The sequence below is a fragment of the Motacilla alba genome, chromosome 5 (genome assembly GCF_015832195.1).
Source record: "Motacilla alba alba isolate MOTALB_02 chromosome 5, Motacilla_alba_V1.0_pri, whole genome shotgun sequence".
Lineage (NCBI taxonomy): Eukaryota > Metazoa > Chordata > Aves > Passeriformes > Motacillidae > Motacilla > Motacilla alba.
Genome location: NC_052020.1, coordinates 13,993,916 through 14,021,566, shown reverse-complemented (window position 1 = coordinate 14,021,566; position 27,651 = coordinate 13,993,916). Strand labels below are relative to the sequence as shown.

Genomic DNA, 27,651 nt, shown 5'->3' with positions numbered 1-27,651 from the left:
TAGCCGTGTGATGTAATGTAGAAAAAAAGCTGAGACAAGATCTGTTGTTTTATTTTGTTCCTTCTCCTTTCCAATACACCAATATCCAGTGTTGGCTGATGAACTGTTAAGTGTTACTGATATCTGGTGCCTGTCATGAGACAGAAGAAGTGACTGATGTCCTGTGGGAACCCAGGTGGGTCCCATCCTCCTGCTCATCTGCAACAGAAGGAGCTGCAGGCATGGTCAGTCAGCCTTGCTTCAGCAGAATGATAATCCAGGTATGCTGGGAATTTTTATCCTTGATGCCTGTGGTGAATTGGAGATTGGGATTCCCTCTTTGCCCACCCCTTGTGCGGTGGGTGTGGCGCTGCTTTGGGAATGAGGCTGGTGCCAGGGTGAGTGCAAGGTAACTGTGCCGTGTTTGTGGGGTTCAGAGAGGGAAGAAATGATTTGTGGGGGTAGGTGGATGATGTGTTTGGAACTGGTGCACGTGTGTTTCATCATCCTGCCAGCAGGGACCTCCCTTGGCCTGTGCTTCATGAGCAGCATGTGTCTGGGGTTTTGGTGGGGTTGGGCTTTTCCTGGGGAGGGACAGGGAGGTGTTTTGAGTTTAGAATTTTTTTTTAATTCCCTCTCCTAGACCTGTTTTGACACGCACTGGCAAGCCTGAGCTCTCTAGGCAAGTTGATTAAGAATGGCTGTTTGTCTGTCTACAAGCAGGTAAGCAGCTTTCTTCCAGACCAAAGATCTGATTAACTCCAGAACATCCTCCTTTGGGGAGAAATGAGAAGTATTTGTAGCTGCTCTGTGCAGAGCTCTGAACACAAGTGGGTATCTGAAGCATTGAACTAAAGCAGCAAGAGTTCAATCCTGCTTGGACAGAGCTGGATGTGACTTGTGGCATGAGAGCAGTCATAGAAAATTGAGGCAGAAAGCAGACTGGAAGGCCTCATTTTGAATAAGACCCAATAGATCCATATAATAATTGCATTCAAAGATAGGATTCAACTTTTATGCACATGTGGCATCTTTATTCCACATTGTAACTTTTTCCTGGTGGGACAAAGCATCACAAAACCAAAGAAATGAGATGTGGGAAAAAAACCAGTGGCATTGGAATGCTTTATCTGCTCCTTTGGCAGTGCAAGGAGGTGGTTGTTGATATCCCTAATGCTTGCTCAATAATCATGATGCAAATTTTTTCTTTCTCCATGAAACCTAAAAAGCTCTTTTCTGTGCTTTTCCATATCTATGTCACTCTGCTTGCTTAATTTTCTGTCACTACTATTTTAGTTCATATTTTGTCTAAGTGCTGTGGTGAGTCCCTTGTAAGATGAAACAGCCCTGTTATAATCACCTGTCACTGAAACTAAGCTGCATTCAAAAGAAAGAATAAGATAAACTCTTTATTTCTAAGTGAAGTACCTTCATAGTTTATTATATTGGCATTAAAAGGTATGGAGGTGTTACTGTGGTTTTGTTTGCCTGGAAAATCTGTGTTCTTTCTCACTACCCTTACTTTGGCTGCTAAAGGGAGTTACAAAACCAGCAGTCTTTTATTTTTCACCAAAATAATTGCATTTTTTTCCTAGAGCAGGATCTTTTAGCAGTTCCCTAATGTATCCTTTTATTTCTCCCTCAAAATTAAATGTCCTTTTTCAGTGCTCGCCATTTACTATTCACTTTGTTGGCGATGATGATGAAATTCACGTGCTCTACCAAAGTCAGTGAGAAAGGAAGAACCTGCTACACCTGAGGCAAGGACCAGCCTGCTGTGATGTTATACAACTTCCCAAAAGCCCTTCATGTGAAGGCAAGCCCAGGCAGCCACATGCCTCAGCCCGCAGAGAGCAAAACCCCTCAGTCAGATCCAACGGGGCATGAGCTGAGCGAACCTGACATCACCAGCATGGCCAAACAAACCAGGTTATTGCCAACAGCTATCCACTGAGGTTTTGCAGTGGGAAATACTGCTCCTACATCTCCTTTTGTTTCCCTCCCTGATTCACTTCTGCAAAAAGAAAGCAGGTTTTATAATGCAAGGAGCTGACATCTAAGGTGGGTAAGAGATCGGGTTTGCTTCCGAGTTGTTACTGCGGAGAAAATGAATGAACGCAGAGAAAATCCAGTGGGGATCCATTTCTCTTTCTCCCAGGTCATTGCATGTGAGCTGCAGGTCTTAGTGATGGCTCAGTAAAGCCTGAATTTCATACAAAGGCTACTGTGAAAGAGCTTGCAAAGAAAAGGTAACAGTGGTAGGAGGCTGTGAAGAGAAGATAGCAGTAGTAGAGAAAGATACTGCAGAAAGAAGGCAAATAGGGAAAAGCCTGGAAGAATCCTGACAAAGAGGATAAACAATAAGTATGATGTTGAAGGAGAAAGGTATCAGTAATTATGCTAGCATTCTAGATCTGTTCAGGTGGAATAGGTGGTGTGCAGTCACCTATCAAAAGTCTAACACTGATTACATTTTCTGTTCTCAAAGCTGAATTCCCTTTGCAGTTTCTCCTGATCTTATGGAAATGAGACAAGCTTAAGGTGAACACGAGGTCTTGAAAACCACAGCAGATGGGCTAATGAGTATTGCTGGATTTTTTTTTAAATTTGTGGTTTTAATTCACCCACTCTCCCCACTTGTTTTTTGCTGGCTGGGTGAGGCTTCAGGGAGCCCAATCATGATGGGGGTGAGGCAGTCAGGTGTTGCAAGCCCTTGCCTGGCATAGGTCTTGAGCATGACAGAGGCAATTTGTGAAAGCAGAGTCCTGCAGGGTTGGTGCTTGTGTTGCCCACTGGTCTGCAGCAGCCTGCTCCTGGCACAGGCACAGTGACTGCCTGCATCTTTGTGCCCATGGTAATTTAAGTCCCAAGTTGACACTTCCCCAATTTATGTCCTTTCATCCAGTTTCCAAGGAAATCTTAGAAAAGCAAATGCACCTTGGTGTTCCGTGTTGCAATAGTGGCAGTCATTTATTCTGTGCTTCAGGTTATGCAAACTTCATTTTAATTTTGCAGTGAGTTTGTATCAATATTATTTTTGTTGTCATATATATAATTTTTGGTGACAGCTCTGTTTAAAGAAGATGTAACTTTAACAAGCCATCTGTTAACCTTACATGGAAAGGAAATTCTTTTGTCAATTATTCCAATGAAATCAGAAAAATAATTTCCTGGCCTCCAGTAGCAGACCAGTCTCCCTATCTTCTGTCAATAGGAGGATATTGAAACATGCAGGAAATACGTGCACACTTTTATCCTGCCCTGCAATACAACCACAGTGCTGCATTATAATTAGCCAGTGATGTCAGAAGGTTTCATTTTCTATTAAAACTTCTTTGTAGTGCACAAACTCTTTTATTCAACATCAGAGAGTTTCCTCATTAGTCAGATGGGAAGGATGGACACAGGAGCCATGGGAAGACATTTTGAGTTTATGCCAGCCTGATTATTAAAGATTTTGATTTAATAAGTTAAGGAAGTAGAAAACAGAGACAAACACTTCAGATTGTGTGGGAATGAAAAAAACCTGCAAAATGACTCCATTTTGTCATTTGGAATGAAGCCATAACAATGGCTGAAAGGAAGGAAGAGCAGTAGTGGACAGAAAAGGCTGGAATAATAGGAAAGGAAAAATGAATGGAGAAAACATGGAAGAGCAAGGGAGGAGTCTGGCTTTGTGAGGTTAGTAGATAGAAGACATTTATGCATAGACAAAAAGAAACATATAGGAGATAGCCTATGAGCTGAAAAATGATGTGGGTCCAAGGAAAGTCTTTGAGAGACGTAAGTGTATTGGCACTGTGTGGTGTAAGCTGCTCTTGTGGGAGAGTCCCAAGCCCAAATGAAGGGAAGATTTGTCCTTTTCCTTCTTCCCTTATTGGAGAGGTTCTCACAAGTCTTAAAAGAAGATGGGAGATAGATGCAAAATATACTGGCATTGAGCTGCTCTGGAGAAGGGTTGGAGTTGTCCAGGCCAATTCCTGCACAGTCCATGTGCTTATGGACACAAGCAAGAGCATCCAGGGGTAACCCTGAGAGGCAAACTTCTTGCAGCTTTCCTGCTTCTCCACCCTTCCTGGACAGCAGAGCAGGTGGGTGAGGACAACATCCAGCAGTGTGTCTGTGCACATGTGCTTTGGAGCCCACCCTGCTCGCTTCCCTCTTGTCCAGCACTCAGTGATGGAGTACATAAGGATCAGAACCAGATGGAAATATAAGGATCAGAACTAGATCTTTTATTGCAGCTTTATCAGTAACTTTAACCAACAGATCAGGAGTCAACCCCCACCATGGAAGAATTGAAAATAACCACAGTGCTACTCCACAGCTGTCAGCTTTTGCATTAGAAGAGCTCTTAATGCTGCGGTGTCACCTGGGAGGCAGACTTATTTCTTCTCTGCAGTGTGAAGGTTAAGGGTGCTTTGTTGGAAGAACCAGCTGAATGTGACACTGCATGATGTGATTGCCCACACAGGGTAAAGGAAATGCTGTCATGATTTAATTAATCAGTTCTGACCTGCTGATCCCTGAGTTTACTTAGACTTGAAAGAAGTAAATATAATTAAATTAAACAAAGGTCTATCCTTCCCGCACATGCTCTGGGCCCTTTTGCGTCTTCCGTGAGATAACAAAAAGCTTATGAATAACAGGCACAGTGGTCTTTGTTGTTGCTGTTGTTGACTTAATGCAGAAGGCTGGCAGGAGGAATATTATGCACAGGTGCAGTACGCATGACATCAGAAGAAGATGACACGTGGGTGTTTGAAATGAGATTTTTAAAATTTGATTTCCAGTGTTAGGTTGCAAAAGGATAGAAACGTCATGGTTTCAGTGTTGCCTGTTGCAGGTCAAGGTAATTTTGACAAAATATGGTAATGTTTGATTGAAACCTTATCAAAACAGAGGAAAGAGGTAGAAGAGGTTCAAATTCACTTGGTTTATCCAAAGGCTTTTTGTGTGTAACTGCCTAAAGCTGTGCAGGCCCTGGGTGCCTCGGTGTGATTCCTCTGCAGGTCTGGATGGTTTTCCACCAGCCAGAGGTGGTGCCTGTGAAGTTGTGCTGCTCAGCTCCTGCCTGGGTGCCTTTGAGAGCACACTCACAAATTTACAGTGGTTTCTTTGGTCACAGACATGGTGTAAAACATATCCTTGTCCAGCTGTGGGCTTCCTGCCTCCTCTCACATGGAGCTGTTTCTGCCAGCAGCTGGGACCTGCCCTCTCCAAGCACCATGTCTTCATTCCTAGTCTTGTGTCTGTGCTGGAGAGGTATGTGGAGGGAGATGTGGCTTTGGGGAAGGCAGTTCCCTTATATTCGACTGCATGTACCTATGTCATGTGTTTGTCATTCAGAAGTGACCCAGCAGGTGGCTGTGCAGATGTCATTTATGGTGTGCTACAATAAATTTACCAGAAAATCCCCGATAACTCTATTTACCATGTGGTTTTTCAGGTGAATTTGCTCCTGTCTTTTGGGAAGTTAATTCTAGATTGTATTTTTTTAACTGTTTGTACTAATGGGGTAAGAGAAAATGGACGGGATGAAGAAGGCTAATAAAAATGAGAAATACCCAATCTATTTAACTCCCTTTGCTGTCTGGAGTAATTCTCACACAAATCAAAGCCAACATTGATTAACACAACTTGTTCTTGACTAAAATCAGATTTAAAAATAAGCAAATATTTTTCTATGTAGTTTGCCAGATATTAAAGATTAGTTTGACTCATCCAGAATGAACATTTTTCCCATCTTTTCTTTCTAGAAATTGCTACTGTCTTTTCCAATCCATAACTCTTTTCCATTTAGTCCCTACTAGCATGTGAATAGGTGAAAAGAATTGTGACTAGAGGGGAGGCACAGCGTCAGTTCACTAAATATATTGTTGTGAATTGCACTGAGCTCTGCTTGCACCTCTTTGACAAATCCTCATTAGCCTGTTTTGGTCTACAGTTGCATCCCCTTGTCAGTTGTAAGTCTGCTCACAGTTTGCCACCCTAATCTTTTATCCATGATCCTGGTTACTATTTAGCTAATGCTTTCAACCTTAAATAATCTTATAATGTTTATTTCTCTGAAATAAAATTTTGTACCTAGTGTCCCTAAAAGCAAAGCTCTCTAATCAGGCAGATGAGACTCATTAGTGCTACATTTCAGGGAGTCTTACTTTGATCCAAATTAATTAATTTTGCCCCAATACAAAATTATCCTAACTATAATGGGAACTAAAATCTAATAAGATAAAAGAAATTCAGAGGGGAAAAAATATCTGTCATGAGAACGCAGCAAGATGAACAGCTTTTGCCAGTCTTGGAAATGATGATGTGTTTCACAGCTCTGAGGCTGGACATTTTACAACTGCCAGTGTGTTTAAAGTTGCTGCTGTGAATTGATGGCTTTACATTGCTGGTTTCCATCCCTGGAGCAAAAAGTGACTGTGATTTAATTTATGTTGTTCATGCTGGTCAATGGCCAGTGTCTAGACCAGAGGCTGCCCTCTGTCATCTGTTTCCTGTATGATTTCAGGACTTCAGGGGATGAGGGGTGTCTGAAATCTGTGAACAGAGAATGGTTGATCCTCTGAGCTCACTTTGGTGTGAAGCCCTGAGGGACTTTAACAGACTGGCTAGGAATGAACAAGCTGACCACGGCCTCCGTTTCAGAATGGCTGATCATCTTCAGCACGGGGGTGAAACACAAAAACCTGCGGCAACAGGCAAACTCAATGTCTTCTATGATTGTTTGGGCCTTGGAGTCATCTCTTGATTTCCCTTGGCCTGGCTATGTTTAGGGTGTGTGAAACACACGGCATACAGTCTGCCTGCTCTGACATTCAGCAAACCTAACATTGGATACGCTTCCTAAACTAATGTGAATAAGGCAGAAGCTGGTTCCTGGCCCAAGCCCGTGGTGAGGCTGTGTCAGAAGTACCTGGAGAGCTCTTGTTCTCTTTCCTGAGTGGATCAAAGTCTGCTGAATGGCTTTCTGAGCTCTGCTTACTCATATCATTAGTGAGTACAAAGCTTTCCCCTTTGTTCGCTTCTCCACCTCACTCTGAATACACAAAATGCTGCTGTTCTACTAATTAGGCCAACAGGCTGAGGTTAACAAACACTCTGTGACTGCTCTTATCAGCAGCCTTATTTATGCATTTGACTATTTTTGCTTTGTGCTCGTCTATGATGTGAAAGCACTGGATAACTCCTGAGGATTTGTAATGATAATGTAGTAGAAATAATGGTACCAGGGTGGTTCCTCAATGAATGGAGTCCACTTCCACTATCATTTGTGCCTTAGGGATGGAGAAGTATCAGGACCTGGTCAGAAGTAATCCCTGAATGTCATGAGGGGCTGTTTTCAGTGGTGGTGGCTGAGGTTGCCTTAAGCTCTGGCACATTCCTCTCTTTTTGGATGCTTTGGTTTTTTTGCATTTTCAAGTTGGGCATCTTGCACCTTGTGCCTGGTGCCAGAGCCATCAGCACTGAGCAGCTTCTCAGCCTCCCCACCCTTGCTGGGGCTCTGGAGCTGAGGCCAAGCTGTATCCCTCAGACTGGTGCAGTGCAGAGCTGTGACCTGGCTCAGCCTGCTGTGAAACCAGCTGGGAGCCTCCCCTTCAGCCCTGCCTGAGCTACAGGGGTTGCAGGGGCAGCCTGAGCAGAGCGGTATCTGCAAGGCTTCATGCAGTATTCCCTTGTCCTCTCCAGGCTGCGCTGCATTTCCAGCAGGTAGATCAGCTTATTCAGCTTTTCCACTTGGTTTTCCCCATGCCTGGTTGACGTTCTGGCTGGACTAAATCCTCTTTGCTCTAGTAACACAGGGAAACTCTGCTGGCTAGTGAGGGACCATGTTTAACTTGGGGTGACTTGACCAACCCTGAACAGATGAGGAAATAAAAGGGAGTTGTAATTGGCACTTCTGTACCCAGTAACTCCAGAGTAATTGGAGCAAAGAGCTCTTTCAGGACTTTGGTTCCCAGCCAGACTATACCTTGGTTTGAAATGTAGCTGATTGATATTAATTTTGTGATATTATTTTCGCTAGAGAAAACAAATCAGAGCCTGTTTTGTCCATTGTCCAGCAGCATCTAAACTAACCTTTTGTAAAGAGTTTACAAAGGTGCTGTCAGGAAAAACTACACCTTATTTGCTCAGAGCAGTAAGTAACTCATGTCACTTGTGATTTTATTTAGCTTTTATGAAATGAAAAAATATTTCCTGCCTCAGATGAAAGGGCTAATATTGCTTCTTTAAACAGTCCAAAGCAAATATACAAACAGTGCATGGTCTGTTGGCTGGCTGTGCTTCAGTAGATTTACACAGCAGCTCTGGCTTTTCAAAATAAGTGTGCTTGAAGGCTGTTGATACTACAGCTGGCTGAGACACGATGAGAGGGTAATTTACCTCATTGGTTCTTGCACTTTTCATTGGAAAAAGATATTTGTAAATGTTTTAAATACTTGCATAACTGGAATCCCCTTTTCCTTTTGTCGCATATTAACTGGTTATGAATGAAATGCTTTATTAATCAACAACTATTCAGTGGCATGAATTGTTAACTGCTTGCTAAGCCATCCTCATGGGGATGTGGTTCCCTTCTCAGGGACTGAGCCATCCAGGCATTTCTCAGAGGCTACTCTGAGTTCAGAGTGTGACACTGTCACAGCCTCATGCTGGTGAAAGGCTGGGTGAATTGCTCTGGAAAGTGTTTGTTGGCAGAACCGTGGTTCACAGAAGGGAGAAAATGAAAGAATTCTCTGTAGAAAGACTTCAAGATTTCAGATCCATACATTTCTTTGAAAGTTTGAAAAGCTTTGGATTTGGAGCTTTTTAACTCCCTGCATTTAGGTAAATGCCACAATGACAGGTTGCCTCCTTTAGGTGAGAGGAGTCAGAGGTTGAGGGAATGTAGGTTAGAAAATGATTGGAAGTGAATTCTGTTGCTTGGGTGTTGTGACAATAAATGCTTTATAAGTATTAAAAATCAGTAGAAAAAAACCAAGCCAGACTTTCAGACCAGCAGTTTTTTGGGCATCAGTATAAAAGGACATTGAAAAAATTCCATCAGAATATGAGGAAGAGCCATAAAACCTATACTGCAAAACAAACTGTGCAGAGGCCTGCATGATGCTCATCTTCACTCTTCCCTGTAACTTCCACAGTGCTTGTCTAAGTGCCATGAAATTAAGGCATAACTTGTCTGTAGCAGTTAATTAACAGAAAGGCAGAGGGCTGTGATTGGAATTTTCAGTTGTGTGCTCTGGAGAAAGTAATTATGATGAGAGCAGATTTGGTACTTAGTCATATTAAGCCTGCTTTGTTCAGGGAGTTACCACTTCATACCTTTTTCTGGAAAAGTTTCAAGTGGCCCCTCTGCCTCAGACAAATGGTCCTGCTTGGAAAGGCGGATGCCTGGGCCAAAAAAAGTCCAAGGGGGTTTATACCTCAGAAGTGATGTTGTGAAATTGCCCTATTGGAGATTAGAGCACTTTCTCCTATCACATGGGGAGATCAGGTAATTCCCACTGATAACCTTGATGGGATTGAGAAGACTTTAGGGCTGATTGATTCTCTCCTTCAGCCTTGCTGCATTCAAGTAGATAATCTTATATTTCAGCAGAAGATTAATATCCTTACGGAACGTTCTCAACCTGCTTTTCAATGTTCTTGCCTGACCAGTTCAACAAAATCATCCTCTGACTCTGTCTCTCCCCCAGAGTGGAACCCTTGTCCTACACTGATTTTTCTTTTTTTCACCTTTATTTTCCTCTCCCAGACCAGCTTCCTCAGAGTGTTGGTAAATACAAGATTTGTGTCACGTCTGGAAAAATGTGCCAGGTTAGTTGAGTCACTACATATTTGACCCACAGAGAACAAACTTTCTCAGAGTGGGAGGAAGAGGAGAGGTAGGGCAGAAGGTTTGTGTTGTTGTGTTTCAGAGAGCAAAATGGGTCCCTTTACTATGTGGCTTTCTAGGGAGGGGAAGATCTGGAGGTGTGACAGCTTGGTTTTAATACTTCTCAGCCTAAAAAGCTCCAGAGCATTTATCTACAAATGTGTACCCCCAAGTGTCAGAACCACTGTTTGATTTCAAACTCTGCTGTCAAGTTTCTGCTTGGAAGAACAAAACAGAAACTCTCTGAAAACTAGAGCAGAGTCCCCTCTGAGCTAGCAGATGGGAAGGAGGAATAGACTCATGGTCTCTTCTGGGGATGCTTGATGTTCCTGGAGCTGCTTCAGAAGAAGACTGAGAAAAGTCCAATGACTTCAGTCTGACACCACCCTCTCACTTGGAACTAAGTGAGGAGCATTCATTTAATGAGGAATTAGGAGGGGAAATGTAAGTGGAAGCCACTCTGGTAGCCTTCACGGTGCCATGGTTGCTCTGTGCCAGTGAGAGAGGTTTTGTGGCAGCTGCACATGGCAAAGCCCTGTCCTGCAAAACGTGATCAGCCTGACCTCCTTTTGAGCAGGGTCAGACCTGTGCTTCATCCTCAGGTGCTGATTATCTGTCTGGAGGGCTTTGTGTGCATGAGAGGCTATATGAGAGAAATCTCCTGCAGGCTTTAGAGAAAAATCAATCCCTGTATTGCCTTATCTCCTGTGCCATTAGGGGAGGCCTCCCTCCCTATGGTTTTGACGCCCCAGTTGTGCTTCACAGTTCCTTCCCACCTCAGGGTCTGTGTAGATTTCTGGCATCCCACTGAAAACGTTTGGCCTCTCTTTGCCTCAGTGCTCCTGCAGACAAACGAGGTCACATTTCAGACCTTTTCTGGGTCAGTGTTTGCTTGTGCCACCTCCTGCCAGGATGAGCAGGGTGGTTCCTGTGCATTTTGCTGCCCTGTTTGTGCTGTCTCCATACCTGACTGCTGTGCCATACTGCTCTCTTCTGTGCTGAGGAGCACCAAGCCACCATTCTTAAATGGTAGAATACACTACCAGCTTTAGGAAAACGGTAGAAATTTTTCTCTGTGTGTGAAAACACAAAGCAGCAGCTGTGCTAGTGACAGAGTGAGGGTTTTGCAAAACCCTCCAATTCTAGAACTGTGAAGATTCAGCTTTTGGAAAAACCTTTTAAGTAGTTCTCCTATACAGCCATCCACAGATTCCTAGGCGCTGGAAACTCTGGGTGGAGAGGAGCAGAGCAGGCTCCAGTGAGCACCCAGTGGAAACAGGCTGCAATCAATTCTGCTCATGCTTTGTGGTTCTGCCCTTTCAGACCAGGGGGCATTGGCTATGGTGAACAAGCACTTCTTACTGAATCAGTGAATCAGCTTTAATCTGCTCCCCAAAACTCTGGGCACCCCAGTTATCTCGTTATGCAACTAATACATTTCATATTAGGTTAAATTTCCTTGGCCTTCCTGACCTCATTCCCATTGTTTCAGCAGTTATAGGTCAGGCTGCCCGTGGGTTCCCCATTATTATTGCTTCATTTGAGCTAGGGAAAATTGACAGATTAGTCATATTCTACCGTAAGTGTCTTACTGGGCCCATGTTTACAGATCTGTCATTAACACCAGGCTCTCACACACCTAGGGGTCTGGGTAAAGATCCTACAAACTGTTTGCTTTCTGAGTCAGCTCATTTGATGGGGAGATTTATTCTTCAGGAAGGATGTGAAATGCCTATTGTAGAGACAAGACATATTGATAAATACTGCATTTTCTTTATGCAGGGAAAATTGAAGCATCTGGTGACAAAATATGTCCCATTAGCAAACTGGAAAAAAAAAGGATTTTTCTAGCTATGTCATCCTTCCCAGCCCGTGCTGTGTCTGAAGGGCTGAGCTAGTCACTGTTTCCAGCTAGAAACAGGATTGTTTGAAGTTCAATCCTTCTAGGAAGAAAGAAGACTCTGATATCATCATCACAGATGTTGGTGTGCCTGTGCCTGCCTGGGTTAGGTGTCACCCTCTATATTGTTTAATCAATATGATTTACCACGTGTGTTACACCAGTGTCTAAGGGATCTAGCTGAAAAAAACCCTCAAAAAATCTTTTAGGCACTGAAGAGAAAGATACTGGGGAGTTTTCCAGACACTTCAGTATATTAGAGTGAAACTAGTTGCTGCTGATTTTAAGTATTTCTTTGAATGTTAAAAAAAAAAAAAAAAAAAAAAAAAAAAAGGATCAGAGTCTTTGGTTTTGGACAGCTCAAATAGAAAATAATCAATATCTCCTCCCCAAGAGACTCCTCACGCCTCCAAGAGATTATGTTCCCGGGGAATGTTTTGGCTCTCCTGCTGAGGACCAAAATCCCCTTATCTTAATGTTGCCAAGTTGAGGTGAGACAGTGAGGACTGGAGTCGAAAAACCATGAATTTTTATACTATAAACACATCTAGATATATGTAGAAAATAAATTACAACATAAGTGACATGAAAAGATGCACTTTTCTGCTAATAGAAATGTAGTTATTCTTCCTGTATGCACAGGAGGTTTTGAGAAAAGAAGGAATACGCTGCAATTTATTTTCACAGCAGAAATGCACAGCTGTTTTTAGTGAAGATCTCAATACACCTGTCCACTGGGTTCCTCTTTGGGACTACAACCTTCGCTATGTGCTGTCGAGAATTTAGGACACTGCTGGGTCCCCCGTAACCTTGGAGGCCACTTTGCTCAGAGCCCCTCTGCTCCAGGCCCAGCCCTCACCGCCTCTCACTTCTGATGCAGTTTGCCTTCCCCTTCCCACAGGCAGCGTACGGAGCATCTTACAGGGAATGCACAAGCATTGGGAAGCGCCTGTGCGGACACGGTGGAGGAGGACCCCCTCCACCCAAACGCTCGCTCCTCTCAGCCCCGTGGTGTGCAAGTTTATGTGACCTGCAAAACCCCTAGAGTTACCCGCAAAAAGTCAGTCTCCTGTGACCCCTCTCGGGTGACCCTGTCCGGGTGACCGAGGAGGTGTAACTCAGGAGGCAAAGGGCTTCTTCTCGTGCGGGTTTTTGCGGGCTGCAGTGACGGGCAGCGGGTGTTGGCTGCGCCGGAGCATCTCTGCTCTGCAAACCGGGTGAACACCGCGGAGGGGGCCAAGGCGCCCCTTTCCCAGCTGGGCCGGGCAGCGCCTCCCCCGCCTCCCTGCATCCCTCCCCTCGCTCAGGGGCGGCTCTCGCCCCTGCATAAAGCCGGCGGGGCCGGCGCTGCCCTGAGCCTGCCCGGCCATGCACCCCGCGCCGCGCCGCGGCGGATCCCTGGAGGCGGCGCCGAGCCCGCGGGACCCCGGCAGGCAGGTGAGGAGCGGGGCGGGCACGGGAAGTGTGGGATGAACACAGGTGAGGGGAGCGGGATGGGCACGGGAGGAGCGGGATGAACACAAGTGAGGGGAGCAGGATGGGCACGGGAAGTGTGGGATGAACACAGGTGAGGGGAGCAGGATGGGCACGGGAAGTGTGGGATGAACACAGGTGAGGGGAGTAGGATGGCACGGGAAGTGTGGGATGAACACAGATGAAGGGAACAGGATGGACTCGGGGGGAGCGGGATGAAGGTGAGGGGAGCAGGACGGGCACGGGGAGTGCGGGATGGGATCCTCGCTGCCCGGCCCCGGGATCGGTCCTGGCTCGCGGGGTAAAAGCCGCTTTTGTGGAGTCACGGCTCGGGCGCTTCGCTGTTGCAGCTCTCGGAACGGGGATTTGGGAAAAATGGGAGCTTTCTGGCCCGGTTACTTGGAGAGGAGTACTTGGAGAGACCTGGGGTGAGGCTCCTCTGGCGTCGGTGGCAGCGTTCAGTGCCGCTGGGATTGGGATGGAGCTGCTGTTTCTGGATAAAAGAGAGGGGAAAGAATCTCAAAGTGTAAATGCAAGCATTTGAAATTAAGGTAGAACAATAGCAACTTTTGGTGTAACATTGCTTAGGAGACAGAGGGTGTGATATAACCCAGAAAAACTCCTTGCTTATTCCACATTATAGTGGGAATTTGCTTAGTGCATCAGAGATCAGATAAAAGCAGCACTGGCTGCAGTAACTGATACTGTGCACTTGATAAAGTCTGTAAAATTCCTTGCGAAGATGTGACATTCCTTGTGAATGTTGACAGTAATGGAATAAAGTTTCACAAAAATATTGCTTTGCTGTATCCCTCAGATACCTGGAAGACAAATAAGCTGCTCAGCACAGCTTTTGGTTTGGTGTCTGAGAGCTAAATCTTAGGAAGAACTTTGGTGTAGCTGGAAAATGTGATGTGATATCTAGTTGTGGTCACTCCTAACATTGTGTATTCACCCTTCCCTGGAACTGTGTCAAAAGGACAACAACAAAGTAAGCAGTTACTTAAAGGGAAGTGAATACAAAATGCCCATTGACATTTTTTATTAATCATTAATAATGTCAATCAGTATACAATATTTTGAAAATAATTTTTCATCTTCAATTTATGAATTGAAATGTAATTTTTTTAGGCAAATATGTTTGGATAATTTAAAATCCTGATTATCCATTAATATAAAGAATTAAAGCACAAAATATGCACCCTCATAGATCTTTCTCTCTGTGAACATCCTTTGGGGCGAGGAAGAAAGGGAAGATAATTGCTATGGGTCCCCAAAAGTGAAATCTTTAAATGGACAGCACCTAATTATCTGTCTAAATAAAGGGCTTGGAATATACCTGTGTTTGTGTATTTTCATCAAGACTGAGTCAGGCTGGTGGAAAATCAGTTAATGATTTGCATCATTAATAAAAAACATCAATGCAATATTAATTTTCCCTTCACCCTCCAAAAAGTTCAAATGTGTTACCATGCAAAGGAAAAGTTTCAGATCTTATTAGGGCTGGGTTGCTGAGTTACTGATAGAGGTTAAAATATAAGTGAAGTGCAGCCACAGGAGGAGAGGAATTGTTTCTGCGTTACCATTTTCTCCTGTTGCCTTGCACCCAAATGGTTGCTGCATTACTGTCTTCAGTTCATTTTTTAATTAAGTCAAAAGATGAGCTTTGGTGTAGGGTTAAATATGTATATGGTGTGCATTTGGCATTGTAAGCATCTCAATTTCTCCTGTCCAACTTGTAATTCCTAAGTTAGAGGTCATTTCTAGAGCTCGATAGAAGAACATTCTATGTTTTGTTGATTTTCTTCATTGATCTCTTAAACATATAACTTGGTAGATGCTGTCACCTGGTCCTAGGCACAGTGTCAGTTGCAGCAGCAAAACACAAAAGAAGAGCATATGTTTTTGGTGAGGGTAGTCTGTCCCAGCTGTGCACCTCATAACATTGCACACAACTGTGCCAAATCTCATAAAGGCTGATCCAGGCTGAAGTCAATGATCACAGATGGGGAGTCAAGCCAACGTGCTGCATTTTAGCCTCTTCAATAAACCAGTCCTGCATTTATTGCCTTCAAAGACCACCGCCTAACTCTACTTGTAGTGGAGACTTTGCTTCTCCTACAGCAGCACCATCTGAACAGGATTTGGCTCACACAACAGCATTTGGCTCACACCTGAGAAAACAGCCCATGACCTGTATGTAATCATGGTGTTTGTAGCTTTTTATTTTCTGCTTGAAGTGCCTTTGCTCAGTGCCTGTTCCTGGCTCTTGCAATGGTGATCTGACACTGAAGTGAGCTGGGAAACCTGCAGGCTCTCAGCTGAACCCTGACTGGGCTTGCCCCACACTTCCAGCAGAAAATTGGTGTCTGGACTCAAGCTGATGGAGTTAATTGACTTTGGTGGATGAGAAAGAGTGTGATGGCCTGACACTGTTGTCCAGGCTCATGATATTGTGGCAACTCATTAGAAGTGGGAAGCCAGCCAGGAATCCAAATATTTTCATTACATCATTAAAGTTGGAGAGACTGTATGAGGGAATCAAAGGAACTGGTGCATTTTGTTTGCATTTTTGTTTTGCTCTTTTCATTTCTGAAAATGTCTCAAGATAGTGATATCTTTAAAGTTGTGTCAGATCAAAAAATAATTCCAAATAGCAACAATGTGCCTTCATTGTTCCTGTCCTCTTTCTCACTGACTCATTCAGAAACCTCTCTTTTTATTCTTTCTTTTTTGCAAGGTTTGAAGACATATGAGGGACAGTCTCTGCTCATAAGCCTTATATTTTTTCTTAATTTGCATTTTCCCCATTCTTTACTGTTTCAGTATTATGTTTCACATACTATTTCATAAATAGAGAATTTCAGTATTCTCTATTTATGGCCCGGCTACAGGTAGCTAAGAATATGATCTGTGATAGCTGCTGATTTCCACACAGCCATGAGTGTGTTCACTTGGGAGGTACAAAACCACACGGTCTGAATTTTTAGTGTGTGATTTGGCTGATTGTGCCAAGGGTTTGACGCATGAATTAGGGGACATGGCAGATGGAGCAGCTTGGCTGTGGTTGATCAGAGAGGGATTGTCTCTATAGCCAACAGATTCTGGTCAGCAAAACATTTTACCTCCTTAGGTTTGTCTCCTTGCCCTATGAAAACAGTGCTCTACAGTTATGTAACAAGAGAGTGATTTTTCAGTTCTGATCTACTGAATCCTGATTCATCTTTTCCTACCTGTGTCTTGTGGGATTTGGATTATTCTCTTTGCCAGTGTTCACTGAACTTGCTAACAAGTGTTTTGTTCAAGGTACTATTTCTGCTGACATCTTATTGCTCCCCTTCCTCCCAGTAGCAATGCTAATTATAAACTGTACATTGAAAATACTTCCTGCATCCTAGGGAACGAATAAAGATGTCCATAAAATCATTCAACTAAAAAAAAAAGATATCTGGTATTTCAGTCTCTCACAAATTCTGTTTGTGACTAACTTTATTCCTATTGTGTAATAATTGAATTCATAATTTTCCTTTTGTGGTTGATCAAAGTGCAGCATTACCCAAGACACTCTGAAATGTAAAAACTTACACTTTCTGCATTAAACCATTAAACAATTTTTTTTTCTTGTTTGCATCTAGTTAAATAAGTCAGCTTACATGATGATTGAAGATAACAAAGAGAATGAAGACCATGCATCTGAAAGAGGAAGGACAGCCATCATTTTTTCCTTGAAGAATGAAGTTGGAGGACTTGTAAAAGCATTAAAACTCTTTCAGGTATGTATGTTGTAATCTTATGGTCATCACAGCAGCTCTGCATTTTTAAATTGTAAGGGTAGTTTTGAAACACGCTAGAATTGATTACATCCATTTAATAAGGATGTGATTCTTAACCTGCCTCCCACCTGGCACCCAAAATTACCCACAAAGGCAAATGTGTGCCTCAGAAATTAGATGATGGCTGGCTGAAACTCTTATCTGCACAGACTATACACTGAGAGAAGTTTGTCTTTTCCCCTCATGACAAGTGGATCGGCACTCAATGGTTTTGCTGGGAATAAGAGGTGGTCTGAAGCCCCCGCTGATGGCAGGCAGACACTTGGGGTGTTGATCTGTACTGTGTGCAGTGCCCTTGCCACACTGCCCAGCCAGACTGAAGGTGGCAGAGGAGCTGCAATTGCACAGCTGCTGGGCAGGTGCCGTGTGAGGAATATGTGCAGTGCCACCGTGCTCTGTTGTGTGGCTCTGCGTGCTTTAGCCTGGAGATTTCTCAATGTTCCTAACATAAAACACATGATTAAATAATTCTTCAGATTAAAGAAAAGTGAAACTAATGCCCTGAAAACTACTGCTTTTAAATCCCTTGCTTGCTTGTGAGATAATTATATGGTGACTTGATTGGCATTTTGGTGAATTTTGCTAATCAGCTTCCTACGGGAAGGATAAAAGAAAAAGGTCTATGAATTTAAACCTCCTGACTGTGTCTTTATGTGCTTCCTGAATGCAAATAAAAGTGAAAGAATACAGGTTTGCTTTCATTTTCTTCTGAATAGAAAATTAAACCTTCCCCCCCTCCAATAAGCAAATTGCTATCAAGAGATCCAATTAACTAAAATAGCTTCATAGAAGTGGTGAATAGTTCATGGCAGTAGAATATTAATTTGAAAAACTATTTTAACTTTTAGTCAATTGTTTTTAGCCTATCTCTTTGAGAACATTGCTTCTTACTAAACAGGAGAAGCATGTAAATCTGGTGCACATTGAGTCACGGAAGTCCAAGAGACGAAATTCTGAGTTTGAGATCTTCGTGGACTGTGACAGTAACAGGGAACAGCTGAACGAGATTTTCCAGCTCCTGAAATCCCACGTCAACATTGTCTCTGTGAGTTCAACAGAGCATTTCACTGTTCAGGAAGATGGTAGGTACAAAAGGCAGTTCTGATGAAAATGCACTTCCAAATGTGCTGGTTTGAAATCTTTGTATGGTTGTCCACACCTGCACTTGTGTCGTGTCTTCAGGCACCTGCTGCCAGGTACCTGTTTCTGTGTTATGTGTGAGTGTAGTCTGGCCTGAACCTGGGATTTCAGGCTGTGTCAGGATGTTACAAAATGTGTGTCTGCTGTCTATGCTCCTGTCCCCTCCCTGCACAGCACAGCTGGCACCAGTGGGAGCCCTGCATCCGTGCAGGTCAAAGCAGGCTGGCCTGTGGGCAAAGTCTGAGTGCAGGGCCCGAGTACACTGCAATGGCAGAGGTGTGATACTGACAGGTCCCAGTTCAGTTCAGACGCTGGGGAGAGTGCAAGATGGTTTCTGCAATTTCCTCATTTAGTTCTTGATTTTGTTGTCTTTTTGACCCACTTTTTGTTATAACTGGCTACCTATATTAGTATTGCAGAGGTGCCTTTTACCCTTAGATACTACATGTCATGTTTACCTTTACTTTTAATTAAAGAGATGCTCGAAGTTCAGGGCAGCAGGAAGCTGGTCCCATGAATTTTTCATTCATTGTGCTTGGGAAAGAGAGATCTGGAGTTCTTGGATAAAATGGCTTACTTTAGCCCTAAGTAAGGGGAAATTCAATCTAAACAGTCTCCTGACCTTTTTAAGTAAACTGAAGAGCATTGAGGCAGAAAAACAGTGTATTAACTGCTCTGCCAAGGGCTTAGCAAAAAACTCCTAGGCTAAAAATAACTCCAAAGTAGTTGGTAGCAAAACTGTAATGATGCTCCTCTCTCAGGCAGCAGGGCCTCCTGTTCCTCCTCCCCCCCATACCCCTAAAGGCAAAACTGGGTGCTTCCCATGTTCATAACCATGGGGAAACATCCATTTCCCGTGGTCAGTAAAACATGATGAGAGGACTCTAACCTGCTCCCACTCTGCCCAGGGACCACAGACAAATCACTTCTGTCCTCCTTTGCACCCTTTGTGCCCTACAAGATTCCCAGCAGCTATACACAGGGAGACTTTGTCTCCATGGGATCCTCTAGACGCTGCTCTAACTACAGCAGAGAAACCCATGCTAGCTTTCCTTCCCAGAGGCTCTGGGGCCGACTGTGCTCTGCAGGCAGTGACCGAGGAGGAAGTGTGAGCTGGAGGCTGGTGCCAGATAGGCAGAGGACTCCCTTGTCTTATTCGTGCCCCTTGAATTTATGGAGTGAGCCGTAACCACCATAGCCGTACTTGAAAGCAGCGCTTCCTCCCTCGGCGCGCTGGGCGTTATTAATAACCTTGTGGATTCCATGCCTTCCCCAGGCATGGAGAACGTTCCCTGGTTTCCGAAGAAGATCTCAGATTTGGATAAGTGTGCAAACCGGGTGCTGATGTACGGCTCTGACTTGGATGCCGACCATCCCGTGAGTACTTTTCCCTCCCTACACCCAGTCCGTAGTTTGAAACATCATGGAGCTGACCTAAAAAATTGCAGCTTTTCCTCCTCCCTCTCTTTGCCCTCAATGGTGTCTCTGGGGGTCTGAGCACCTTCTCTTGGGGATTTCACATCTCTTTGTTTGTTCAGGGAAGACTGAATGAATTCAGTTCCTATGCTTTTCTACGGGGCTTACTTGTGAAAGAACTCCAGGTCTGGGCCTTGAGTGGCCACAGACACATTAAAGAAACTAAAAAAAATTTATTTTGAGGCAGGGTTTCTTCCTCCTCCTTCTTTCTTCCTAACTGGAGAAACCAAACTGGGATTTGGGCAGTGAAAATGGGCAATTTGTTCTGTAATTTTGAGTAATCGTGCAAGTAACAAACTTTGTTTAAATACTGATATGAATAAAATTAATCCTTCTCTACAGAATATATAGTTGTATAAATCAGCTGAGTCCTACTTTGGAGCATTTGCTCAGTTCACTTCTATTAAACATTTCAGATCACAGCTATGAGTTTCCTGCCCTCTCCTTCCATTTTTACACATCATACTTTTCCATTCCCCAACTGAAGAAATGCCAAGTGTCCTGTTTTAAATTGATTTATTTATTATGGCTAGGAGACTCATTGAACTCTGTTTTTCTTTCTCCCCATCAGGGTTTCAAAGACAATGTTTATCGCAAGAGGCGAAAGTACTTTGCAGACCTGGCTATGAACTACAAACAGTAAGCTTGAATTTTTCTGGAAGAAGCCTTCTGGGTGCTTTGAAGTGACAGCAGAGTGGACTGTGAGGAGCTCACCTTCCTGGGCTCAGATCAGGCTGAGACATGCAGGTTCAGCTCAGGGATCAGAGCCAAGGAGGTGAAGGGAAGGGAGATGTGAGGCAAGATGAGAAGGTAGATCGAGGCAGCTCTGGTCAGCCTGAGGCCGTGTGGCTCAGCCAGCTGCTTTGCAAAGGAGAGGGAGGAGAGGCAAATCCCAATGTACAGCCCAGTGACCACTGAGAGTAAACTTTCTGAGCAAATGTTAATACTTGAATTTTCTTTCCTGGTTCAAACTAGCATGTGTGATGTGTAGATAAGAAGTTTTCTGTGAAAAGAAATTCTAAGAGCTTCTGTCTTTAGAGATGCTTTTTGGCAGGGGGTGGAGCTCTTAAAGCAGTAAGAGATTCATAACCCAGTGCTGTAAATTCTTTCTAAACATGATTTTCATGTGGCCTGATTGAATTTAGGTGTCAAGTTCTTCAACTGAAAATAACCTAGAAAAGGTCTGTATTTAGAGTTCTATTGCATTGTGTGTTTAATGCAACTGGTTACCACAGTCCCAAGCTGATTACTGTTAACCTGTTGTTGACAGAGATTCCCTTGGGAAAGCATTTTCCATGCCAGTTCCCTGGCTGACCCTGGAAATGCAGTGTAACACTGGCCTTGCCATAATCCAATTTATCCAAGGTCCTGAGGACTAAATAGGAAAGGGACACTAAAGTAAATAATCTCAGACAGGCACTGGTCTCCTCTGCACGGAAGCATGATTTTTACCTGATGTGTATATTTAGCTGCTGTCACACACAGTGTTGTTAATGTAGGGAATTCTCTTTCCTAAAACAAATTAAAAGGGTAATGGAAAATAATTGCAGACTTAGAAATCCAACATGGAAAAGGATGTGTTATCAGCTCCTGAAGCTGTGAAGAGATTGTGTAGGTATTTTAAACCTTACTCTTGTCATTAAATAATTAAGAAATTGTTTACAGAACCAATGTTTTAAGTGAGGTCAATGCAAAGATTCCTGACAATTGGTTAAAGTGAAAAAAAAAGGCAAGTCCTTGGACTAAAAGCTTTCCAGGATATAGACCCAATCTCACTGTATTTGACAGTCTAATGCCAGATGTCACAGTCATACAGGTGTTAAATGCTAATAGTAGGTAAATGAGTCACCTCTTATTAGCCATTTACTAAGGAGTGTCCTTTCTTCCTCTTCTCCTTGCAGTGGTGATCCAATCCCCAAGATTGAATTCACTGAGGAGGAGATCAAGACTTGGGGAACTGTGTACCGAGAGCTGAACAATCTTTACCCAACTTATGCCTGCAGAGAGTACCTTAAAAACCTGCCCCTGCTCACCAAACACTGTGGATACAGGGAGGACAATATCCCCCAGCTGGAAGATGTGTCCCGCTTCCTGAAAGGTAATGTGCTGGGTTTCTACAATTTTCTGGTTTTCAAAATAAACTGAGGTCCACTGCAAATCCCACCACTTTGTGGGCACAAGGAAACATCCTTGATGACTTATATTAATTCTGGTCCTTTAAGAGGTCTTTTGGCCATCTATGTTTTAATGTATTGTGTCTTCAGTGCATGCAGTGACATTTGAGGGACAGTGTCTGACAAGATTTTTAGGATTGGCTAAGGAGATACCTGGTTGTATTGTTGACTCTAGGCATGGAATCCAAGGAAATCCACTGGCATAGAGGTAGGGCCATTTTAAAAAATGTTGCTCATTCTCAAGCCTACGTCTAATTTTTCTAATTGTGCCTCATTTTCCCATGTGCTTTTGAGCCAAGGTCGTGCTGTGGCTGTCACCTCAGCTCCACCAGGAAAGCTGACAATGCTGCACATCCTGTGCAAAACTAATATACAGCTTCTCTGGTCACTTTCAGAGCGCACAGGTTTCACCATTCGCCCCGTGGCTGGATATCTGTCACCCAGAGACTTCTTGGCAGGATTGGCATTCCGAGTTTTTCACTGCACTCAGTATGTCAGACACAGCTCGGACCCTCTCTATACACCAGAGCCGTGAGTCATTTAATCTTGGGGTGGAATTTGTGAGAAAGTTTTTAATCTTGCTTGCCCAGAGCCAAGTTACTTAAAAGCTGTTCAAGAACACCAGCATAAAACTTATTTTTAAGGTGCTGAAGACTCAGCCTTCACACTGAATGTAATGAACTTACAGCAGGCTGAAGTGCCACCTTCATAAGTGCAGGATTTTCAAAAGTACAGCTTGAAAATGGAGATCTCTTACTGATAGCATCGTGTGCAGTTAGTTTAATATCCAGTTGCCTTACAAATAGGGAGCTCAGACTTTAATTTTGGGCACCTTCATTTGAAAATCTGATCACTTTATATAGGGTTGGTATGATCTGCTCAGTTGCTGTCAGAGAAATGGGTGAAGCTTTTCTGTCTTTTGGGTAATGAAGTTTAATGCAAGACATTGTATCTGTTCAGTGGTGCTGCTTTTTCACTTTGCCACAGAGACAAATCAGGAGATTTCTTGTTTTGTTTCTTTTTCTAGTGATACCTGCCATGAGCTCCTAGGCCATGTCCCTCTTTTGGCTGAACCCAGTTTTGCTCAGTTCTCCCAGGAAATTGGTCTTGCATCACTTGGGGCATCAGATGAGGCTGTCCAAAAACTGGCAACGGTGAGTGTGTGAGTGCCCGCGGATTCCATCACAAGCTTTGTGCTTCACTGGGCTGATCCTATGACATCGAATAAATTTGGAGCCTCATGTCAACGTTAGCCACACCAGCTGCTAGATCTTTGTGTTTCACTGGTCCCTGGATTTTAAAGCATGAAAAAATTTTCCATGCTAGGAAAAAAACCCCACTTTAAAGTTTATATGATTGATAATTTTCTTCACTCTACTGTCAAGTAATGGTTCAGCTTCTAGTGGTAGATTACTTCTTGCAGACTGAAATTTTATGGTCTATTTCTTTCAGACAAAGTCTTCTTTCTTCTGGGAATACGATTCAATGATTTGAAAGTGTTCTAGTTCTTTAATGTGTAGAATTAATTGAAATTATATGGGATTGAATGTGGTGAGTGCTAGCATTAGATACATTTCACCCAAGAAAATAAAATAATACAAACAAATTTTCTGGATATCAGTCTCTGGATGACTTGGCAGGAGTATTTTAAGATTAAAAGTAGATTTTGATGAAAAATAATCTTTGCCAGTTATGCAAGAACTAGCTTGCTGATTTTAAAAATTTCTTTTGCCATGTCATGCAGCTAGTGGTAAAACTTGTACTACCTTCAGTGGGAGCAGAAATAAGCCATCTATGAAAACAGTGTTCCTTCCTGTATAGCTGCAGAAATCCTGAAATTCAGCAAACAGAATGTCTTTAATTTTACAGTACACCAAGCAAATGAGAAACAAACTGCAGTGGGCTGTTCTCACTCACTCAGAGATTCTCTCTATCCAGGGACTGTTTTAAGCTGAGGCTGTGATTTCATGTCACCATTTCTCAAAAGAGATTTACACCTCAATGTTTGCACTGGCATTAGCATCTTCCAGCCCAGCTGAGTGATCTGTAATATCCACCTTTCTTATAAGAAACATGCCATCCTGTGGTTCTTCATCCTTCCGTTCTTGCATTCCTCCTCTTTAAATGTCTCAGGATAACTGAGTGATAAGTCTCTGATATTTGCAGCTATTTGATGGCTACCTACACATATAAATGCTCCCATCTAGTTCACCACAGCATCTTTGATGAAGGCTGAATTGTTTTACTTCCTTCTATGTTTCAGTGCTACTTCTTCACTGTAGAGTTTGGCTTGTGCAAGCAAGAGGGACAGCTACGAGTTTATGGGGCTGGCTTGCTCTCTTCCATTAGTGAGCTCAAGGTAAGAATGGCTACTGCTTGTTTGCCTCTTTGTACTTCATCATTATTGCCATAGTTTCTTCCTGCTTTTTATGAAGTATAATTTCTTGATGTTACAGTCCAGGTAACTATTTTCAGATCCAAGTTTTGTTGGTTTAACCAGATTCTGAAAATATTGCTCTTGTTTATACACAAGCCTTGTGTCTGTGGAGTCCCTTTTCTCACCCAAACTTGCAGAATATGACAGAATGTTCAGAATAATTCAGTTTGTTAGGCTTTAATCACTGTTCATCTGTAGATAAAAATTTTAAGATGAGATGCAATAAAATAATCTCACATAATCCTTTTTATTCACTTTATCACATGTCATCTTCCTGCTGGATTCTTTGGATGGTGATGTTCCTCTGACCCATGGTAACATCTTACCAGCACTCACTCTCTGACAGCGCCAAAGTCAAACCTTTTGATCCAAAGGTCACCTGCAAGCAAGAATGTATCATTACAACTTTCCAGGAGGTTTACTTTGTTTCTGAAAGTTTTGAAGAAGCAAAGGAAAAGATGAGGTACAGTTTCTGCCCCCCCACCGCCCTCCTTGCTATAAGAGCAGATTGGGTTTTACTTCTCGCTCTGTAGCAGCACCAAACCCTTTTAGTCTTCTCACAGTTTTATAACTATTTTTCACAGTAAAGGAATTTTGGCTAGTATTTTCTTGGTCTTTCAGATACTGGGTGGGAGATATATAACAATTAGGACTATTTTAAAATACTTTAGAAAAGTGGGTATTGATACTGGCTGCATACAGAGAATGCATTTGTGGTGTAACACCCTCTTTTGGTTATAACACACTCTTTCACACTCCTTTCTCTTTCTTTTTTTGCCTCAATAGAGAGTTTGCAAAAACCATCAAGCGTCCCTTTGGGGTGAAGTACAACCCCTACACTCAGAGCGTGCAGGTCCTGAAAGACACGAAGAGCATCGCCAGCGTGGTGAACGAGCTGCGCCACGAGCTGGACATTGTCAGCGACGCCCTCAGCAAGATGGGCAAGCAGCTGGAAGTTTAACAGCCTGCCAGCACTGGGCTGCAAGCCAATTCTTCCCTTTCCCCCACTCATTTCTTTCTAGGCATATCATGTGTTGCATGCAGAACTCACTCCTTCGCACATGGAAGAGGGAATGGCCCATAAGAATATAACAATTTTGTCTTGTTGCTCTCTGTAAATTTCCTCACATAAATGCATTCATCCACCCCCCTTAGGTAAAAAAGGTCCAGAATTGCCTTTTAGAAGCTTGTAGGGGAATGGAGAAATTGTTAGACTGGAGAAAAAAGTGGTCTGTGCATCAGGACTGGGATCAGATGCTGCAGGAGGTGGCTTATGAGGCAAAAATGGAGTAATTCACCCTAGGGAGAATTCCATTTCTGGCTCCAGCAGTCTGTGCTACTGATTGTGTGGTGCTGAAGACTTGACAGTGTAGAAGCTGTAGTAATTCAGTGTTTCAAAGCCTGTGCTTCTGTGTTTGAGACTTGAATGATTACAATGCAGGCATCAGGACAAAAATAGCTGGAGGTTCAACATGATAAAAGGGAGGGGTCAAATATTGCTTTCAAAGGGATTATTCTTGCCACAAAGAGTTGCAAATGTGATGTTTGACATGCTTCTAGTGTAAAGCAGAGATACAGCTGTTGCATGAAATCCTAATTACATTTATTTTAAGCCATTTGGTATTGGTTAAGAGTCAGGATTTTTGTTGCTGTCCTTGATATTGCACCTGAGGGAAGACCTTTCTTTACAGAGATACCATTTGCCTTTTTCCTGATTGAGTTAATTTAGCAAAAAATACAGCAAGCCATCAAGCACTGACTTAGCATAAAGCCTAAAACCATTTCCAAACTGCAACTTCATATTCAAAATGGCTTAATTTGCTCTACAATAACATCAAAGTTTAAAAAACCACCCAAAGCTCATAGACCAGTGTGCTTGATGTAAAAATAAATATCCTGTTGGTTGCTCAGTCACTTTTTTGACCTGCACAAACTGCACAAATATACATTTAGTTTCTTTACTTGACCTGAACACCTTCATTCCCTATCAGTCAAACTATAACTGAAAGGCCCAAGCATTTACTAGGAATTCTGTGGCTATGAAGGCAACAAAATACCTTGGAGTGTAAAGAATACCTGATCCTAAAGAGCACTTTAGAAGTGTGGGGAAGCAGTGTCCCGCTGAATTGTCTGCATTGCACAGCAGCAAACTGCCTTGTGTCGAGGGTCCCACAGTTCCAAGCACCTTGCAGAGCTGTACAAAGCCTCTGCTGCCCCTGTTCTGGCATGGATATGTGTGCAGGATGTGAGACATTTGAGTGGGGGATCTATGATGTGCAGGGTGTATTTAACAGCACCCTAGGCACTGGCTTTTTCATAGGTAAATCTTATCAGGAAATCCAGAAAGCGCGCTGGAAGAATGTTTTGAAATCTTAAATACACTGGAGATGCTAGTCCACGATCTTGAGAACTTAAAAGGACTTTCATGGAACCTCTGTGCTTGAAAATTAGCTTGAGTTTCATATGCTTTCTAGTAGGACACCTCTGCTCCATAAGCAATTGCCAGGCCAACATTTCCAAGAATACTCACTGTTTAAATGAAGACTAGATAGATTTTTCTGTGGCTATTAGACCACTATAACTTTGTTTTAAAGAGCATTTAAGATGTAGAATTACGGTCTACAACATTTATGGCTTACATTGCACTTAATTTAAAAATAGATTTTAGGAACTTTGTCTTTCTAAAGAAGAAACCTTCCTCTAAGTGAGTAGTTAGGGAGGATCTGTTTTGTCTGCTTCTGTGATAACTGTTAATATTCAGCTACAGTTTTAAGAACACTGGATTTATGATGTTGTTGAAACATACATAGGTCTGTGTTACTTCAAGCCTTGTCTGAACTATGTATACGTTTCAGGTAGGAGTTCTTAAACTTGTTAAAGTAGCACCTACTTTAAAATAGTTTGTAAAAACAGCAGTTGTATCTTTATTTGCATGTGTGTAGCAAAAGAAAAAGTAAACTGCTAGAAGTAATACCGAGATGCTGCACTTCCACGGCACTAACAATGTGTATGTTTGGCTTCGCCCACCCAAACCTTCCGTAAAACAATGACAATTTAAATATTTTAAACCATTGTGGAGGTTTAAATGTCAACGAAATAAAGGAGTTGCTGATAATTATCAGAACCACCAAGGCCCTTTACTTTGGCACCGTAGCAATAAACACGGCAGGAAAGCTCATGTCTCTGCAAACAATTTGATGGGGGAAGGTTGGGTGTTAACGTCATTGAAATGGGTCCCAATGTCTCTCCTGACTTTGGGCAGCGGATTTGCTGCAGAGCCCAGGTAGCGCAGCTCCTAACACGAACACGGGTCTGCACAAATCCCAGCTCCTGAACTTTGGGGTAAAAGAAGG

The 27,651-nt window shown here is 43.0% G+C and overlaps 1 protein-coding gene across 2 annotated transcripts; it reads left to right on the top strand.

Annotated features, from left to right (window-relative positions):
• The first annotated feature begins 683 nt into the window (after positions 1 to 683).
• TPH1 (tryptophan hydroxylase 1) lies at positions 684 to 27,471 on the top strand. Of its 2 annotated transcripts, none has more exons than XM_038139210.1 (11): positions 684 to 702; positions 16,874 to 17,011; positions 17,970 to 18,153; positions 19,488 to 19,588; positions 20,259 to 20,326; positions 21,589 to 21,785; positions 22,257 to 22,392; positions 22,889 to 23,015; positions 24,125 to 24,220; positions 24,628 to 24,761; positions 25,085 to 27,471. In XM_038139210.1, exons 2-11 carry the CDS (start codon positions 16,892 to 16,894, stop codon positions 25,257 to 25,259), a joined length of 1,338 nt encoding a protein of 445 aa, XP_037995138.1. In that variant the 5' UTR covers positions 684 to 702; positions 16,874 to 16,891; the 3' UTR covers positions 25,260 to 27,471. The 2 variants fall into 2 exon arrangements, with proteins under 2 accessions (XP_037995138.1, XP_037995137.1); XM_038139209.1 differs by lacking the exon at positions 684 to 702 and adding an exon at positions 12,899 to 13,202.
• Positions 27,472 to 27,651: the final 180 nt, after the last annotated feature.

Coding starts and splice junctions, on each gene's coding strand:
- TPH1 (XM_038139209.1), top strand. CDS start 13,134: ATGCACCCCGCGCCGCGCCGCGGCGGATCCCTGGAGGCGGCGCCGAGC. Junction 13,203..16,873: donor CGCGGGACCCCGGCAGGCAG/GTGAGGAGCGGG, acceptor GTTTGCATCTAG/TTAAATAAGTCAGCTTACAT. Junction 23,016..24,124: donor CTGTCCAAAAACTGGCAACG/GTGAGTGTGTGA, acceptor TCTATGTTTCAG/TGCTACTTCTTCACTGTAGA.